The sequence below is a fragment of the Nothoprocta perdicaria genome, unplaced genomic scaffold (assembly GCF_003342845.1).
Source record: "Nothoprocta perdicaria isolate Ctin4 unplaced genomic scaffold, notPer1 scaffold_14, whole genome shotgun sequence".
Classification (NCBI taxonomy): domain Eukaryota; kingdom Metazoa; phylum Chordata; class Aves; order Tinamiformes; family Tinamidae; genus Nothoprocta; species Nothoprocta perdicaria.
In genome coordinates this window covers 1,263,889-1,281,635 of record NW_020454538.1, presented here as the reverse complement: position 1 = coordinate 1,281,635, position 17,747 = coordinate 1,263,889, and the positions used below count along the sequence as shown (strand labels likewise).

Genomic DNA, 17,747 nt, shown 5'->3' with positions numbered 1-17,747 from the left:
TAACTACCATTCCTTTAGTGAGAGCTAAGCAACACCCAGTAAGCTCTTTATTACTTGAAAGGTTGCCCTTTGCTGACAAAGATAGGTCTGGGCCTCCCTGGCAGTCATATTCTCACAGTGGCAAGTGATTTCAGTGCAGTTTGAGCCTCTGTATCAAACCTGTAGCAATTCAGGGATTCTTAACCCAAAATAAGTAAGTGTCCAATTCATGAAAAACTGCATTATCTAGGAAGGCTTTGCTGGAGGTACCCACGAACACTGGCTAGTTTCTCCTAGATCTTTGGGGATAGATGGCCATATGGCTAATATCTGCATAAAGGGTACAGAATCAAACATCATTTTTAATGCAGTAAGATGGAAGACTGGAGAAAAACAAGAACTCTGTAGTACGGATTTCTACATCTGCAAAGTCAGACTTGTCCAGAAAAAGAGGTAATAGATGATGGAAGATATGGGTGTATGCATATACACATATATAGGTATATACATATAAAGAGAGATATACATGGGTTTTAGTGCTAAAAGATGGAAGAAACAGATCTGGCTCATGACTTTGACATTTGCTCTGCTATCATCTTCAGTCCCTTCTGATAGGATGACACGACGTAAGCTGTGGTAGCCAGAGGAAATGCAATGCTAAGGAAATGGACATTCATTTAATGTTTATCTAGGATCTGCTCCACCAATGAATTCCAGATGTTGGCTTTAATTGTCACATTCTGGTCTGCTTAAGCAGCAGGAGTTCGTAAGGCCGATTTGTAAATCAATCTGGCAGACTCAGACTGAATCCCATCTTTGCCAGTTTTTCTGAGTAAGAAGATGCTCTTAAAATATTAAGTACTTAACGTGTCTGCAATACAAAAGGAAGGAAAGCTTATTTTTAAAAAATCCCTTTCCTGATGTTTTTCTCCTTTCACGCTCCTTCTCTCCTCCATTTCCCCCTTGCCAAACTGCAATACTTGTCATGCCCCTCCAGTGAGTGTATGAATTTTAGTAGTCCCAAGGGTAAGGAGGCCCCACTGTCAGGTATTGGAGATGTAGCTCCTCCTGAGCAGCTCCAATGATTCCCACCCCAGCCAGCAGCAACTACAGCCATGGACTACACCCAGCACTAGTGTTCCTCATATTTGAGCCTGGAATTTTCTTAAAGAAAAAAAAAGATATATATATATAATTACTGTAACTTTGGGAAGGTCACAGGCCCCAGCTTCCAGGTTCTTATTAACTGGTGCTTCACAGTTACAGCAGTTTTAGCCCATATGAAGAGCTGCTTCAGAAAGGTTTTTTGTTCTCCAAATCCCAAAGCACCCCACAAGCTCTTGGTTAGACACAAGCAACCCTCACAGTTGTTTTAGGCTCAGCACGTGTTCATGCAACAGCAGAAGGTGTTTGATGGATGTCACTGGGGATGCTTATTGCCACGGTCAAATAACCTCACAGGTCTTGATCAGAAGAGGGATAAAAATATGTTTAAAAATGACTTCTGCCTCAATACTATGTCCCCATTCATTGGGACAGAGACTCCAGCTCATGAAATCTGCTTCAGAAACCTGTTTTTCCAATTTTCTTGTAATACACCCACTCCTGAGAAAGCACCTCTGTATTCAGTACACATGAACCCTACTTACATTTTCCCAGGAATGTGTGTTTAGCACACACATTTCTCAAAAGGTGTCAATGCCTGTCTAGGTAGGGTTTCAAAAGCTTTCAGCCTTGGTAGTGCTCATCCCATGGAAGTTAATGGGAATTCCTCAGGAGGGGTTGACACAGTCTCATCTGAATGCTTTTGAAAACCTCACTGTTATCTTCTATCTTTGCTGGCCCCAGAGATAAAGTGCTCTAAGTTGTTTAACATCCTCCTTTAAAATTACAGACCTCTCTAGGGAACTCACTCCTTTGCACAGTAGGAACACAATAAGTGTTTTGCTCACAGGCTCAGTCACGCAGGACTTGAAGGGAGCTTGGAGAAAAGAGGTGCCTTAACCACTCCAATTACTTACACCGTGTGGTGACCAAAGTATCATGAAGAGCTGGCCAGAGCTCGCCAGCTCTACACAAGATTAGCACTTGCAGATAGAGAAGATATCTGCCTGCCTTGTGGTAGCACAGCTCCCCAAAGAGCCAAGATGTAGTGAGCAGCCTTGGCACTAAGCAAAGCACAAGAGTGGCACCATCCCAAAGAGCTCAACTGTTTTCACTATGTGCCCCACAGAGCTACCCACTCATCCTCCCCATGGCATGTAGACTCCCTGTGCCAAGAGCTGAAAAAGCTGGCATATCTCCAAGGAGGTAACTAATGATAAGGGCAATAATACTGTAAAAATACTGTAAAACCATCTCTGGCGGAAATAACAGGGAGATGTGCAGGCAACTTGTTCTGCAGTTCATAGCACAGGTGCAAGGATGCAATGGATTTGGAGAGCCCAGTCAGTCTTCTCCAGAGTTTGTCCTTCAGGACATGCCAACGTGGCCTTGGAGGAGCAGGCAGGGACCACTGTTACAGGAGCTGTAAAACTCCCCCCACCTTGCTGCAGAAGCTGAAAAACAGCAAAAATGTCCTTGGGAGCCAGACGGTGGGCAGCCTACCCTCCTGTTAAATGTGAAGCTGTGGACACAAAAGAAAAGGCCACTAATCACTGAGGAGAGCTAACACGGGTCAAACAAACAACAAGCACTGACCACATACAGGCATAAGTTCAGTACTTGTGGTTCACGGTTTAATTTAGAGCTGAATGCATCCATGACCTGGGTTTTGCCTAGGACAAGAGTAAAATGCATCCAAACCGTTCCTGGCAAAGGGATGGGGAGAGACACCCAAGTACTGATGAGGTCGAGGATGCTGGGTGGCCAAATTCCTTCCTGATGCAATTCCACCGATCTGTCCCTGGAAAACCCTTGGACTTTTGCCTGTTTATCATGGCAAGGTTTCAAGGGGCCATCATGAAATTCTCTATCATTACCAAGGATAGAACGTCCTAGGAAAAACCTCTACTTCTTAAAGACCACATAGACACGTTTTAAAATGGTGCATATCAAAGAGGAGCACTGGTCCTTGGCCAGCATGCTCTGACAACCATCCTGTAGGCAATGGACTGATAAGAGTCCCTGAAGATCTGCCAACAAACAAGAATGGGAGTAAGTCTGCCAGAGCGGATGGAAACACACCTAGCACATCACTTGCATGTCAAGCCAGAGGCACGGACCATCTTCTTAAAATTAATCCTCGGTATCATTCACTTTGCACAGTAGCCACAGGTGAAGGCTGATGCATCACCTGAGCCTCCATGAAGGAAAGGAATTAGCAAAACACTGTTCAAAGCAAAGCAGCTCACGAAAGACCTTGGCTGAAACCACCAGTGGACTTCAAACTCCCACAATTTTCTCTTGGGCTGGCTTTTTTCTCCCGACAAAGTGCACAAAGGCTTCCAGAAGAAGTCAAAGTGGTCATGTAGTTGTCAGGAGACATTGCAAAGAGGGACCACAGGGTTGTGCTGGGGGTTGGGGCGGCGCCTTCCTTCTCCATTAAGATTCCAGGGATTTCTCTGGAGAGAGCACTGGGCTGGTTTGAGAGACCCACCCAGCCCATCAAGTGAATCCAGCTCCCTTCCCAAATCTCCTGTCAGCAAACTGGGAGAACCATCAAAAACTCTTCTTTCTCTCATTGGCTGCATTTTCTACAGGGATGAGATGAAGGACCTTGCTTACTTTGGCAGGAAGGTAACTGTAATTTATCCTATTAAAAAAAAAAAAGAAATCGCCAACCCATATGGCTTCCCTTAAGAGAAGAAACATCCACTACTGGACCAAAGAAAATTCCCCCAAGAATTTGTTGGTGGTGCCTTATCCGAATCAAAATAATTTTGCAATAAAGGGCTAAATCCCAAATGTTGCAAAGCCCTTTGTTGCCAACCAAGCAGAAAACCAAAGCACATGCTCAGCTCAATGTACTGACTTTACAAAGTTTTGTAGAGGAACAATGAATTAGAAGTCAAATTAGAAATGGCATTAGAAATGGCAAAGTCCTGTGCAACATTTGGTTGTGTGATCAACTCAAATTTAGTGGCATGAAGATGTCAGAGGACCATCTCTATCCCACATTTTTCAGTCAAGAAGCCTTGCAGCCTATCTATAAGACAAGTCTGTACACATAGGAGCACATATATACATGGCAAGATGAATGGGGAGAAGACAAAACGAGAGACATCGATTGCCTTTGTTGCACTGACTCTTTTTCCATGGAAAATAAAACTATTTGCTTCCCTTTAATTTTCATGAAATATTTTCTGCGCAAAGCTGTTAATAATTTTGGCAGCCATTGGACAAGAGCATCACTCCTGCTGCTTGTCCCTGCGCTGTTCTGCCCCTTGCAGCAAGCTAAAACAGCCCAGAAGAAATCGCAGACAGATGCACGGCGTGGAGGACAGATGTGCTGACCCGTACAGTGCTTTAACAGCTCGGCTCGCGGGATATGTTTACGTTCCTCGCTTTTACTGCACATTACAAGAAGGTCCTCTTAAAAAGATTAATTTGAGAGCTGCAAAACCCATCATGGGAGCAGAAAGTGAAGGGATAGCGGCTGCGGTATCTGACCCCTTTTACTGGTTGCAGGGGGGTTATTTCTCCTCTCTTTTCACGGGGTCCCATCAGTGCAACTGGACTCAGAGCGACGTTTTATGAGTGGAGACGGTCCAAGGACAGTGACTCGTGCTCTGTGCACGGTGACATCTCACAGGGGACGCGGGGCACCTTAAAAAAGACGGCGCAAATCAACGACGCTTGCAGCCCTGCTGGAGCCTGGCAGCCCTTAACAAATACAGCAGCGTCTGGGTGTTAAAATACATAAATCTGTCATCGTTACCGGGCTAAGGGGTCGTCATCCTATTCACAGAATAAAGGAGCTGTGCATAATCAGCAGGGCAGGGAGTTCAGAACAAAGTGCGCCTTTTACAAACTCGCGGCTGCTGATAGATGGATGTTTGCAAGGGACTTAATGTCTTTAACAGGGTACGTTTGAGAAGGAGTGTAGGTTTCAGAACTCCTGGGATTAATGCTTTTTTTTTCTTTTCTTTTCCTCTTCTTTTCCAAATTTATTGCCAAGAGCGCATAATGTAAACACGCCAGTCTTCTGACTATGAAACCCACATTATTATAAAGCAAGAAGAATCAAAGTGCTTCAGAACAATGATATTATTCATCAAGTACAACACAGAATATGTTCTTTCTCTCCCCAAACAAAAATAAACTGGATTTAAAAATAGGTTTGTACAATAACTGCCAGAAGGTGCTTATTCCTTTTCTTTTTCTTCTATTTTTTTCTTTTTTTCTTTTTTCTTTTTTCTTTTTTTTTCTTTTATTTTCTTCTTTTTCTTTTTCTTTTTTTTTCTCTTTTTCTTTTTCTTCTTCTCTTTCTTTTTTTCTTTCTTCATCTTTTTCTTAGCATGGATGACAAAGAGAGCACAGGAAAGGTAGAAAACCAGACTCCACAGGAACGCAAAAATACAGCTCCTAGAAATCCATACGTTTCAACGGGCAGCATACTTCCATGTATGGACAGAGCAGCACGTGAGTGAGTGATGGTGCGTGAGTGTGTACGTGCATTTACATACAGAGTCTCCAAAATCAACAGTCAAGTCACACCTTATAAACTAGCCCGACTTGGTGTTTCTTTCTCTATAATAAATGTTATGTGCTGTGCTTTACTTTACAAGCATGCCTTTTCTGTATTTCTGGGTTAACTGATATTCCCATGACTCAAATTGGGCAAAAAAAAAAAATCCCACTATCATCTCCATTATGAGTGATACACATAGCATGTAGTGGGCAAACCAAGGAGATCACTTCAACAAAAGGTCTGCAGCTGCATTGGACCTGGGCTGGTAATTCAAGGCCTTCTCTTGTGCTTTCTGCCTGCATACATGCATCTCACCTGCTCAGACCTGAACTGGCCTTCAGCTGCAATAGAAATGCAGTTATTTCTATGGCTTATGGACCATGAGATGTGCTCAGATCAGCTGCTGGGCAACACAGCATCACTTTGTTAATGTGGGCTTAGATTCTGGCCCCATATCTGTATACAAAACACAACAAGGAACCCTTTGATTAATAAAGCAAGAGACAGGTATATTGATTTAAAAAAAAAAAAAAGTATGTGACATGTATGCTGCAAGCAAATAGGATCTGCACCTAATTCTATTAATATCATTTAGCGGAAGGAAGCCACAAACTGCTCTGATCAAACTCACTTTTAATGTCAGCCCACCCGACATGGCGCATTGCTTTCACACCCCAGCAATGTTCACGCGGGCAAAGAGGGATGCAGTTTGATGTGTGCATGGGTGCAGCAATGCGTTCCGGAGCATCTGCAGAGGCCTGTGGGCTAAATGCATCCATATGTCCCACATGCCTTTGATTCACACTGGTTGCAGCTCTGGTTTGTCACAGTCTACCACAGGATGGAGTACAGGGGGGAAATTATATATACATACATATATGTATGAATTTCATGCTTACATCCATGGAAAAAAATCTTTTCATTTCCTTTAAATTGTGAACAGGTGTTGTCACCTTCTTAGCTTGGCTTCTATGTTACAGCTTCGCGAGCGGGAAAAAGAAATCTCCCCGAAACAGTGCGGCTTTTGTTAGCCAGAACATGATGTATTGATAAGCGTGCCGTAAAGTTTGTTATAAAATCAAATGAAACTAATAAAACCTAACAAAGATCTTGTAAAAACTGTCGACATTATGCTGCATTAGCGCTGAGCTGCAGTACAGATCAGGCCTTGGAAGAAACAAGAGCGCCATCCATTCGTGATGTTTTCCAGCCTCTCACACTCCTTCTTTGAGAGCCATCAGTTGAACATCTTGGAATGATTTGACTTTTGCTGTCATTTCTAAGATGGTTACAGCTAAAACTGGCACTCACATACTCACCTCTTTGTGCAGAAAGAGCTTTCCAAGAAAATATACTATGAACTACTGCAACGTCAGCCTAATGCAACGCCCATCAAAATGACTGAAATTAGTGATTTTTTTTGCAGCAATCAAGAAATACTCATATTTTCCTTTTTCAACTCTCTCTTTTCTTCTCCCACTGGACATTTTCCAGTACCCAACATGCAGCTCATTGGGGCAGCCTTGGACCAAGGCTCTTCAATCAAGGAAGGAAAGGAAGAGCCATTGAAGTCCCAGGAAGGGAATAGCTATTTTGTTTTGGGTGCCTGGCAGTCCAGCCCGGGACACTGGGCTCACACAGGGTGTGTATCCTTATGCCTGTGCAAACAAACATGGAGAAGGAAGAGCCCTCCCCGGGGATAAGCGCGCTGTTAGTGGATGATGAGTCATTCCACTGGAAAAGGAGCTTCATTACCAACAGAGAACTTGATGTTTTTAGCTACGAGTTTAAACCGAAACATGAAAATATGTTTCATGCGTCAAGCCCTTTGGATTCCTCTAGTCGACAGGACTGGCTGGACCAGTGCCCATGTGGTAGGACCTAAAGCCTGATAGGTGGAGATGCCTCTATGTAAAGGAGGGTGGTGGCCCAGAGCCACAACACAGGCAGGCCTCAAGCAATGCCTATGACCACCAGGCCTCACAGAGCGAATTGAGGATCCCCCTTTGCTCCCAAAGGCCCAAGATGATCTGAGCTCTAATTAGCAACATAACCATTACTAAGCATCAGCGACTAGGGCCAGATCTTCATCTGGTGTTAATCAGGCTGCACACGCACGGGAGGCCACCAGTGTAGCCCCAGCTGCCGGGTTGGGGCCTTTGCAAATTAAACATGATAACTTTGTCACTGTTTATTGTCACAAGGAATTCTTCGTTTCCATAGAACAACCGAATAATCATCGTTATTCATTATTACATGCTCAGCAACTGTGTTAACGGTCCCACGCTGGATGGGCTGCCTCTCATGCTTCACACTGAAGCCAACGTGTTCAAGCAGAAGTGCTTGCTCCATACCACGACTAGCACGAGCTAAACCACCTTCTCTCCAAAGCACCTTTCCTTTTCTCAAGAGTTGACTCATTCCAGGTCCTGCTCAGCGCGAGCAGTCCCGTGGTGCACACACTGCTGACTCAACGTTGATTCACATCTTATTGCTGAGCACATCTCTCTCCGATCCCCAGAGCTTATTAGGAGGCCAGAACCCAAACATAAATGAATTTGTCATGCTTTTCCAGAATGGCTGGTTGCACCTGACTCCGGACTACAAATGTTTTCTCAGCTTTTGCACTAGAAATGAGTTCTGAGACATGGATTGATGACTTCATTGGAGGACTGTAATGCAAACCATATTTTACTGTACTTGACTTTTTTCACACAGTCTACTACTATGAGCAGAAAAAAAAGCACATTAGAATAAATATCCATTCAGACATTGCCTTTTTTTTAGGATAGTTATGCTGACTGTTTAAAAAAAGTTACTTTAATGCAAATTTTTCACACATGCCTGCTATCAAAGACAGCTCTCTCTGGACAAGTTGTAAAAAAAAAAAACATAAAATAGCAGCTGGCTCAGCAGGAAAAAAGCTACTTGAAAGATAAATCTTCTGATGTCATGAAGGATTCTCAAAGCAATCTATTGCAGCAGACAGACAGCAGACGTTTAATAGTAAAATTGATTTGTTTGAAAGTGAGATGCGGTTCAGTTTCCGAGCAGCCTAGCAGAGGTTTGGGACAAGAAACCACACTCTGCAGTTCTGGTCTCTGCACCAAAACTTTACTGCTCTGAAGGCCAAAAGGAAGCAAAAGGGACCACTCAGAGTGACAGGCAGCAGGGAGGAGGGTACGAATTCAGAAGTGACGGACTCTTCACTGAAATCTCTCTCCAAATAAACTCAAAGAGGAGAAACAACAAATACAGCAGTTACCGATACAGGGCAAGGGGAAAAAAAAAAAAAAAAAAAGGAAAAAAAAAAGCGCTGGAGCAGCTGTTTTGTGGACTTAAATGCTGTTCTTTTTTGGAAGTTGAGCTGAGAAGCACCCTAGCAAGAGGTGTCCTTGGCAGCTTACAAACTCCCAGGGAAGCAAGAGACTACCAAGGCAGGGACAAATCTCTCTTGCTTCTGTATCTCTTTTTCTTTCCAACAGAAGGTAATAAAAATACGCACACATGAGCAAAAATAAACAGAGAGACGGTCTGAACTTTCCTCCTGTGGTGGAGCGCGAGTGCGAGCTGATGTGTTTATGGGGCAGCACCTGCAGCAATAGCCCCGTGCATTGCAGGATCTGGTCCATCACATGAAAAGCCCTCTGTGTTGTGTGTTAGTGAAAGAGGTCGTTATGCCGTGGCATAAATATTTACTAATAGTTCTTCCTACTGCTGTTCACAGACCATCTCCCCTGCCAGAGACTGCTGGAACAAGTGATACTGTTTATTATTGCAGGGCGAGAAGGTGATGGAGCTTTTGTAGCATTTCCTTATTATCGGTTCTCAGTTATTTGCACCTCCGGCTTGTCTCACCTTGTTGGGCTAAGATTCCCATGGAGGGCCTGACGGCTGGAGCTTGCGCTGACCCACCAGCCACAGGTACCCACCACAGGTACCCACACATGGGACTGGGAACTCCTCCTCCAGTGGGGATGCTTGGGAAGCCCTCTGCGCTGGTGCCCGAGGTGGATGTGGGATAATATGGATAATCAGTGCAATGGAGGAACTTTACGCTCTTGGCTGACCCTATAGAAAACTCGAGGACTCCACAGCCATCTCTAAAAGAAAAGGATGTGCCCTGAAGCCCACGAAAGCTGTGAAATGTAAGAACTACCATTGCACTGTGTGCAAACTCACAGTTTCTCTGAGCTGGCCACATGCACTCTGGCACAGTCTTTAATTACATGGTCACGTGCTATTTTTTTCCATAGCACCCACCTCACTCAACACATGAGGTGGACAGCCTTCATATAATGAGCAGTTATTCAATATTTTGTTTCTTCCTCTTTGGCCTTAGGCCTTCTTTTATGGCACCCTGGCAAAGGAGTGTTATTCTGCAGTAAAAGAAACCGCAGGTTTCAACCAAGCATTTAAAACCAAAACAAAGTTACTATTCATACCTGTAGACTGCAAACCAACTCCCCTGAATTGATTCAGCTTGAAAAAATCTTTGGTGGACAATCAAAGATAAGACTTTCATGGGCATCATTATACAAATAACTTGCAAGGGAGGTACAGCACATTTGTTTTGATGGGCTACAGATAATTCTCCACAATAAGGATCCATTGTACTTAATAACTGCAATGCTGATTTAATACTGATTAAAGACGAGTTCCTCTTCCAGCATTTTTAAATCTGTCTGCAGTGTAATTGGCATCCCAAATCTTGTGGTAAGCCACAAAAACTATTACGGCTGGCTAGGAGAGGAAATTGTAGTTTTGACTTATATTGGTTATCTGCTTTTACTGGCTTACATTTCATGCAGGGATATATTACAGCAGGCTTCCTTGGATCTTTGGGATCCAGGGCCTGCTGTTGGAGAGGATGGGGAAATAAGCAGGGCAGAAACCAATTGCTACCATCTGGTTTGGCAGAACCTTTGTTTGAGATCAAAACCCCAGCATAAGAGGAGAAGGTTCCCTTCCAACACAGTGGCAGGAGGATGCTGAACTAGGAAGAAAAGACTTTCTCAAGCACCATGAAGGAGAAATAGTCTTTCAGGGGCAGACTTGAGAGGTTTAGGCTCACCTCATCTTCCACACCTCATGTATTCAGTGGTTTCAGATCAATGACTTGATTTTTGCCTTTGATGATCTCTTTGCCTTAGTTGCCCTCTGTAAAAACCACAGCAATCCATCTCACATGTGCACGCAGACAGGAGACTCTTCCAGACAGTAGCAAGATCTGCTACAAAAGTCCCAAAGTGACGTGAGAACAAGGTCTGACCCAAGGTACGAAACCTCCTGAGACCAGCCTGCAAGGTGGCCACACACCTGCCTCCTCCACCAGTACCTACTGATGTGGACACCTCCTTTGGCTCTTCTCACACACTTGGGTAATGGTACAGACTTTTGTTGCTTCTCTATGTTCTAATGAAGACTAATCTGTTCTAGTGAAGACTAATTAATAAGATTTAAAATAAACAAGTAAAAGTCCAAAATCTTTCAGCAAGCACTATTGAATGTATTCCAGAAACTACTGCTCCAACTCCCAGTACCTTTTCATGCCAAATGGATTTTATTTTCTCAAGCCTTGTCAATTAATGAATCATTTGACAGGATGCTTTTAAATCTCTCTTCTGTCCCAATCTAACTTAATATCTTAACCACATTGCTAGTATCTGACACTTGTGGTTTATGCGTGTCTGGTGTCAGTAATAAAGTTGGAATAAGAGGACTTCTTCTCCCTTGAAGGAGTGGGAGAAGGGCAAAGAGAGAAAAGGCCATATGGTTCAAAAGGCAACTGCCTAATGAAGTTTGTGTTTTTTAGAGCACAAACAAAACAGCTCCATTAATTTGATCTTCATCCCTGAAAAGGACATGCGGTTGAATTTGAAACACTGCCTCCTTCTCAAAAACCAGCAAAGGCCCTTTCTCAACCAAAAGTGTCTTCACCAGGATGAACGTGAGCATCTGGACAAAGCATTAAAAAGGTTTGAATCCTTTGAAAGAATAAGTCAGTGATACTCATGTGTTTACTTGCAGATTTTGGCAAGAAAGACCCAAGGGGGCCATTTGATTTCAGGGGAAATTTGATTTGATACATTACAGGAAAATACATCTCTGGAGATGAGGTATAAATGGTAATCCATCAAAAATGGGCTGAGCAGCAGCACCACCACATAGGGACACTGCATGAGAAAGGAGGGAGGTGAACAGAAGCTAAGAAATGCTGTATTTAGTCAGCATTAGAATAGAGACGCATGGAGATGACTGATCACTGAGCCCATATGTCTGTCACACGTGTAGTGTAAAGCTGCCTTTTTCTTGGCATGAGGTAATCGATATTTGTTTGCACAGGGCTCAATCTCACACCCACAGAGGTTGGTGGGAGTTTTGCCATTTCCTTCCACGGCTGCCTGAGGAGGCTCCAAATACCTCCTGTTTGTGCCCAGGGCTTTCCCGTGCCAAATATAATGAACGCTATTGTTCTTGACACAATTTAACCTGATAATCCAATTTCCCTGAGCAACTGAATTGGCGTTTTTGCCTCAGTCCTTCCTGAATGCTAGCCCAGCTTTTATCTGCTGTTCCCTGCCTTTTCTCTCTTGTTTATTTTTGCTGTGCTATCAAGAAAAGTCGGGGCCTCCTGTCACTCACGGATGCCAAGGTGTCTCTGTCCCTTGGAGAAATGTGGAGCCCTTGGGTCCTGAGTCTTACAGAGGGCACTGGAAGAGGACACAGAAGATTAAAGAGTTCAGTGACGTCCACTTACTGGAGAAGCAGAAGCAGGACTGAAGCAAGCTCCTGTAACATTGCCTTCTGCAAGGGAGGGACCAAGGCACCTCCAAAAGGGGCTTCGTCCACCTTTATAGACTATATCCACTTTACCCTTTCTGCAGTGAGTTGTGAAGAAGAGAATGAACATGGATAGGAAGAAGATGAACAAGGAAAACCAAAGCCACAAACTCCACCTAAGCTGTATGCCAATTTTCACACATCATCCTACTGATGCTACATGAGACTTAAAGCAAGAGCGTTTCCCTCACCTAAGCATCTCTTTCCTGATAAGACATTTGTGCTCTGGTCTGGCTTCTGTAATGGCTCTGCAGCAAAGTGCAGTCATTACAGAAGTGCCTTCTCCTAGAATTACCCTGTTATCAAGCATTGCCAAGTGCTTCCTACATTCTCCAAACCCACAGCAGTCCTACTGTGGAGGGGAAGAAAGAGCAAAAAATCAGGCAAGTGCTAAGCTGCAGACAGCCATATACTGGCCCTAAATCTGCCATTACTTTTACCTGTCCCTTTGCTTCCCCTGTGTCAAAGGAGGCAAATCCATCTCTCTGCAATGCACTGCTCCCTGACCTCGAGAAGGCCTCTGCCTCCTCACTCCCTCACTGAGCACTGTCCAGTGCTTCATCCTGAAGCTCTACCCACAGGGAAACCCCTGCTTGCACCCCTCCGTGTCACTGACAAGCCTTTCAGCATCAGTGCTTTGTCTGGACACGTTTGCTGAAGCTGCCGTCAGACCGGGCAGCTTGTATAAGTCCTCCTTTATAATTTTGGTCATCAGCACTTTCCCGAGCGTGCTTTAGCAGTCAGAACATGCCAGGGTCACTCACAGCAGACAGTTTGCTCACAGACATTGTCTCTAGAGGCTACATAAATTTGCTGGCATAAATGTGAGCCGTTCAGGGCCAACAGGCACCCAGCAATATTCTCAGACACGCACACTTCACTAGGGTGGACACAGGCCAAGGCATACACCAAAAAGGACTTGATTCTTCAGAAAACTATATGGGTCCATACCTGTCCCACCACCCCTCAGATAGGGCTTTACAGCTGTTAAGGAATTACTCTGCTTCCAAGAGGTAAGTCTTGTGATGGAAAATAAAAATGTGCATATTGCATTCAGACTCTTCATTTGAGGGAAAACTTCAGGTGGTTAAAGCACATCACCAGGGTTTGCCTCAATTAGGAAACTCCATTTTCTTAAGAAATCAGAGACTAATTTTTCAGAATTCTCAATGTTCCCACTTATCTCAGCTGTGGCGTTCCAGATGCCCTCGGCATTCCTGGTCTCCTTATGACCAAATCCAATCTTGGCCAAATTTGTCCATTCAACCTTCTCCCAGCATGTGTGCTGGCCTCTGTGTTCCTGTATTTAACTGGCCAGCCCTGCCCACAGCTCCACTGTAGGCAGCTGGGTCTGGGCACTGTATGACTACAAGCACCTCCGCAAGACACAGCTCAGAAGATGCCTGTTTTTGAAGGACTTGCCAGGCAATGAGTTCCTCCTCTGTTATCCTGTCTCCTTATGGAGCGCCAGAGACATAGATATAGGCTTGGAGACATTTCCTGGCCAAGTACTGGCAGAACTGATTAAGAAGTATGGTGAACTAGATACATGATTTCATCACACTTTGTACCCTTTCCTGTTGCCTCTTCAAAGTTTTCCACCACTCAGATTTCACCCAGTTGCCTTCCAGCTCCCCCAGCTAAGAAGCAATGAAGATACTTCTGTAGCAGCAATAACGAAAGACTCGCTAATTAATCAGAAGACTCTCTGGGTTGGGGGGGCAGGATCACTCACCCCAACATGCTTTCTAGGCCAAGCAAACCCTTTGAAATTAGTCAAAATCACAGCCAAAGAGTGCATGTCTCCACAATGACATCTGAATTTTCAAAAAATCCTGCCTCCACCAAGGGGTCTTCTAAGAAACTGAGCATCTCTGGGTCATATGCCAGCTCTGAGCCTTGTTTTGACCTAACTATTATTATTCCCGGAGACACCACACTTTGCAAAAGCTCAGCACAAGGATCCCCCAGCTGTGCATTTTTATATGGGTGCCTTAACATTTGTTTTGAGAACTCTCCGCTTCCATCAGCAAACATAAAGATCAGTGTGACCTCCCCTTATCACCCAGCCTTTCCTGTGTGGAATTCACTGCAAACCATGCCCTGGTGAGCCTTGCATCACTTCTGTTTATTCATGACCTTTGGCACTCCGCAATCTTATCTGCCTGCAGAAGACGTGCGGCGGCACGGCCAGCTCTGGCAACCCTCAAATGCTGGAACGGGACAGCTAAGAGCAGAGGTCGGCGCACGATTAGCAAAGCGGATCCGCAGATGCTGAGCGCTGCGAGGATCCCCATGGACTCACCAATCACTATCAGGGTGTAGTTCACGTTGGTGCTGCCGAAGCCGTTGGTGGCTTTGCAGATGTACGTCCCCGCGTCTTCGCTTTCCACCTCCTTGATTTTCAGCCCTTGCTGAAGGATCCGGAACCTGGTCCAGCCGCTGTGGATAGTGCGCCCGTCCTTCATCCACATGGTGAGGGGTGGCGGGTCACCTTCCACCGGGCACAGGAGCTTGATGGTCCTGCCCAGCCTCACGGACTGCCGGTGGATCACTTTATCAGCAACCCTTGGGGGACCTAGGAAAGAACAGGAAGGGGAAGAGTCGTTATTGCTTTTCTTAGTAGGATGGCACTGATTTAAAGGCCAATCACGATTCAGGCCCATCTTTTATTAACTGTTAGAGATACTGTCAAAAGACTAAACTCACTTACAAGCATGGCTAAAACTGGAAGTGATTACAGAGGGATACATCAAAAGAGATATGGGTCCATGCAAGACAGGTCCATGCAGTGGAACAGGCTGCCCAGGATGCTTTTGGAGTCTCCTTCTCTGGAGGTCTTCAAAACCTGCCTGGATGCCACCCTGTGCCACATGCTCTAGGTGACCCTGCTTGAGCAGAAAAATTGGACTAGATGATCTCTAGAGGTCCCTTCCAACCTTTTAAGATTCTATGATTCTGTGAAGACCAGAACCTGCAGCGTTGGCATCACTAGCAGCTCACACTAACCAGCAGTTCAAACCTAGCACAGAAGCCCAGCTCCCATTCTGTCTTCCTTTTCCAAAATACCCCATTTTCCTAATGCAAGGAGGCGCCTGATACCCAAACTGCAGGGTTGTTGCTGGTGAATCACTTGTGGTTGTTTTAAACCTAACACCAATCCTGAAGGCAAAATTAGGAGCAGCACTGATACTTAAAACATTCCCTTCGCCTCCATCCCTCAAAGAAAAGTTATCATCCTTTCATGTTATGTGTACAGCAATTCCTTTAATAGTCACCAGATGGGAAGGATACAGCATAGCCTGACATTGGTTAACATTGAAGGCATCGAAGAAGAGGATATTTTTATACCTTGCCTTGGCAATCCTGCCAGTTTAACCTGATGGACAAACATTTGCACATTGTAGAAGGTCATGGTTTCATGCAAAACAAAGTGTCCCTGGAATGCCACAGAGGGAACACAGTGTTTGCCTGATGGTGACAGTACATACACGGACAGGCCAACGCTCAAGAAGTAACAAGGACCGCAAGAGTGGGAGCGGTGCCTTAGCTAATTCCTCCAGGAACTTCTTCCCAAAGCTCCAAAGTGCTGAAGCACAGTGTATTTTTTATCCCTGCATCTTTTCTGCCTTTTCATCAGTCTATTGCACAAGTTCCCCACCAAAACTGCAATAGTAATGTTCTTCCCAGAATACTCTGTTAATGGGTGTGATATTAAGTGCCCCACTCTTGCATAAGAACCAAATGTTTGCTGAGTTGCATCCAAACCCCACAAGAAGTCTGTGGGATTTGAAATTGCTTCTTCATATGATATTTCTATTTCTAGTCTTTTAGAGGATAGCACCCACAGGGGATAAGCTATGAAGATCATACTTGCACTTCCTCATGACTAATTCGTATTATTTCAATATTTGCCTGAATACTCCCCAACATGACTCAGGCAGTACGTACAGTCCAGCTCATGAATGACCACGGAGCTGCTCATGTCAAACAGCATCGATGAGTTTCACATTTGCTGCTGAACAGAAATGTTTCTCAAGCTGAGAAAAGGGTCAGCAAGTAGCACTGAAGTCATGAATTACTTTAACTAAGAGCCTGGTTAAACCAACAAGTTTAGTTCGGACAGACTCAGATTATGACAAACTGCTGATGTCCCAAAGTAGGGGTTTTTTATTCTGAAAAAGTCAGTCCTAGACAAAGACAAGTCATCCTGGTACATCTTCTGCAGACACTGTCAAGAGAGGTAGTCTCAGAGGCAACAGTGCCTTCCCATGTCCCAAGGGACCTGGCAAAACACCATGAGGAATATCTGCCTAGGCAGGACTATCTGTGTCCCTCAGTCCACACTCCTGATGTTCTCCAACTTGGGAGATCTCTAGCCAGCTCTGTGGATGGAAATATTTCACCAATGATCCCAAGATGCTCTGAACATTGATCTGATGCAAGCCCCATTCTTGACTTTTTTTAAAGAGAAGATGCACTCATCCAAAGGGGTTGTGTGCGTAGGCTTTGATCAAGCAGAATTCACTGACACCAAGTGAAGATCCAGCCCCAGATTCTGCTACTTTTACTTACTTGGCACAGTGCCTTACTCAGACAAATGCAGAGTCTTGCTGAAATGCTAGGTCAGCCCTTGTAGAGGTGCCTTCTGATTTGCAGCCTTACCTAACCAAGCCAAACTTTAAGATTAGTTTCATTGCAATCTATCTGAGAGCCAGGCTAATCTTCAGTAGATATTCAGATGGCAAAAACAGACCTATAATTAGTGCTGGGGAAAAAAATGCCTGGTGCAGGGTGAGCAGGGACAGTGGAGGGCAAGCTCTCTCCTCCCAAGCTGGAAACCCTGCTGCAGCTCCTTCAGACCCCTTTTCCTTCCGACATTCAGGTTGACTCCTGACAAATTTTTAGACCTGGAGGAGTCAGATAGTTTCCCAGTCACGTCATGTGCCTCGCCGGGACAGGCAGCGCAGGCGGCTCTCCCGATGGCACTGGAGTTGCCTCTGGATGTGTCACATGGTTGGGTCAGCAATCAGCTTGGTCCTCCTAAATGCCATTTTCCTTTGATTGACCTTTCATTCTGAGGAATTGTTGGACCGCTCTCTGTCACAGGATCTACGCGCAGACCTTTTTGGCATGTAGAAAAGGGAGCGTTTCCCCGAGCCTTTCTGCACGAAAAGACAAATGCCAGCGGGGTTCTTCAAGTCCCTGCCCTGCCACTAGTCCCGTTCCAGGGACTTTAGCGCCTTACTCAGGATGAAGAATAAAAATTTCCCTGCTGTTTTCCTCTCCCTGC

The 17,747-nt window shown here is 44.8% G+C and overlaps 1 protein-coding gene across 1 annotated transcript in view; it reads right to left on the bottom strand.

The window, feature by feature from the left end:
- Window positions 1–17,747, bottom strand: part of FGFRL1 (fibroblast growth factor receptor like 1) — a 137,893-nt gene that overhangs the window by 62,986 nt on the left and 57,160 nt on the right. The window contains exon 3 of the mRNA XM_026034092.1: window positions 14,760–15,032. Coding sequence (XP_025889877.1) covers window positions 14,760–15,032 — 273 coding nt within the window. The remainder of the gene's footprint in view (window positions 1–14,759; window positions 15,033–17,747) is intronic.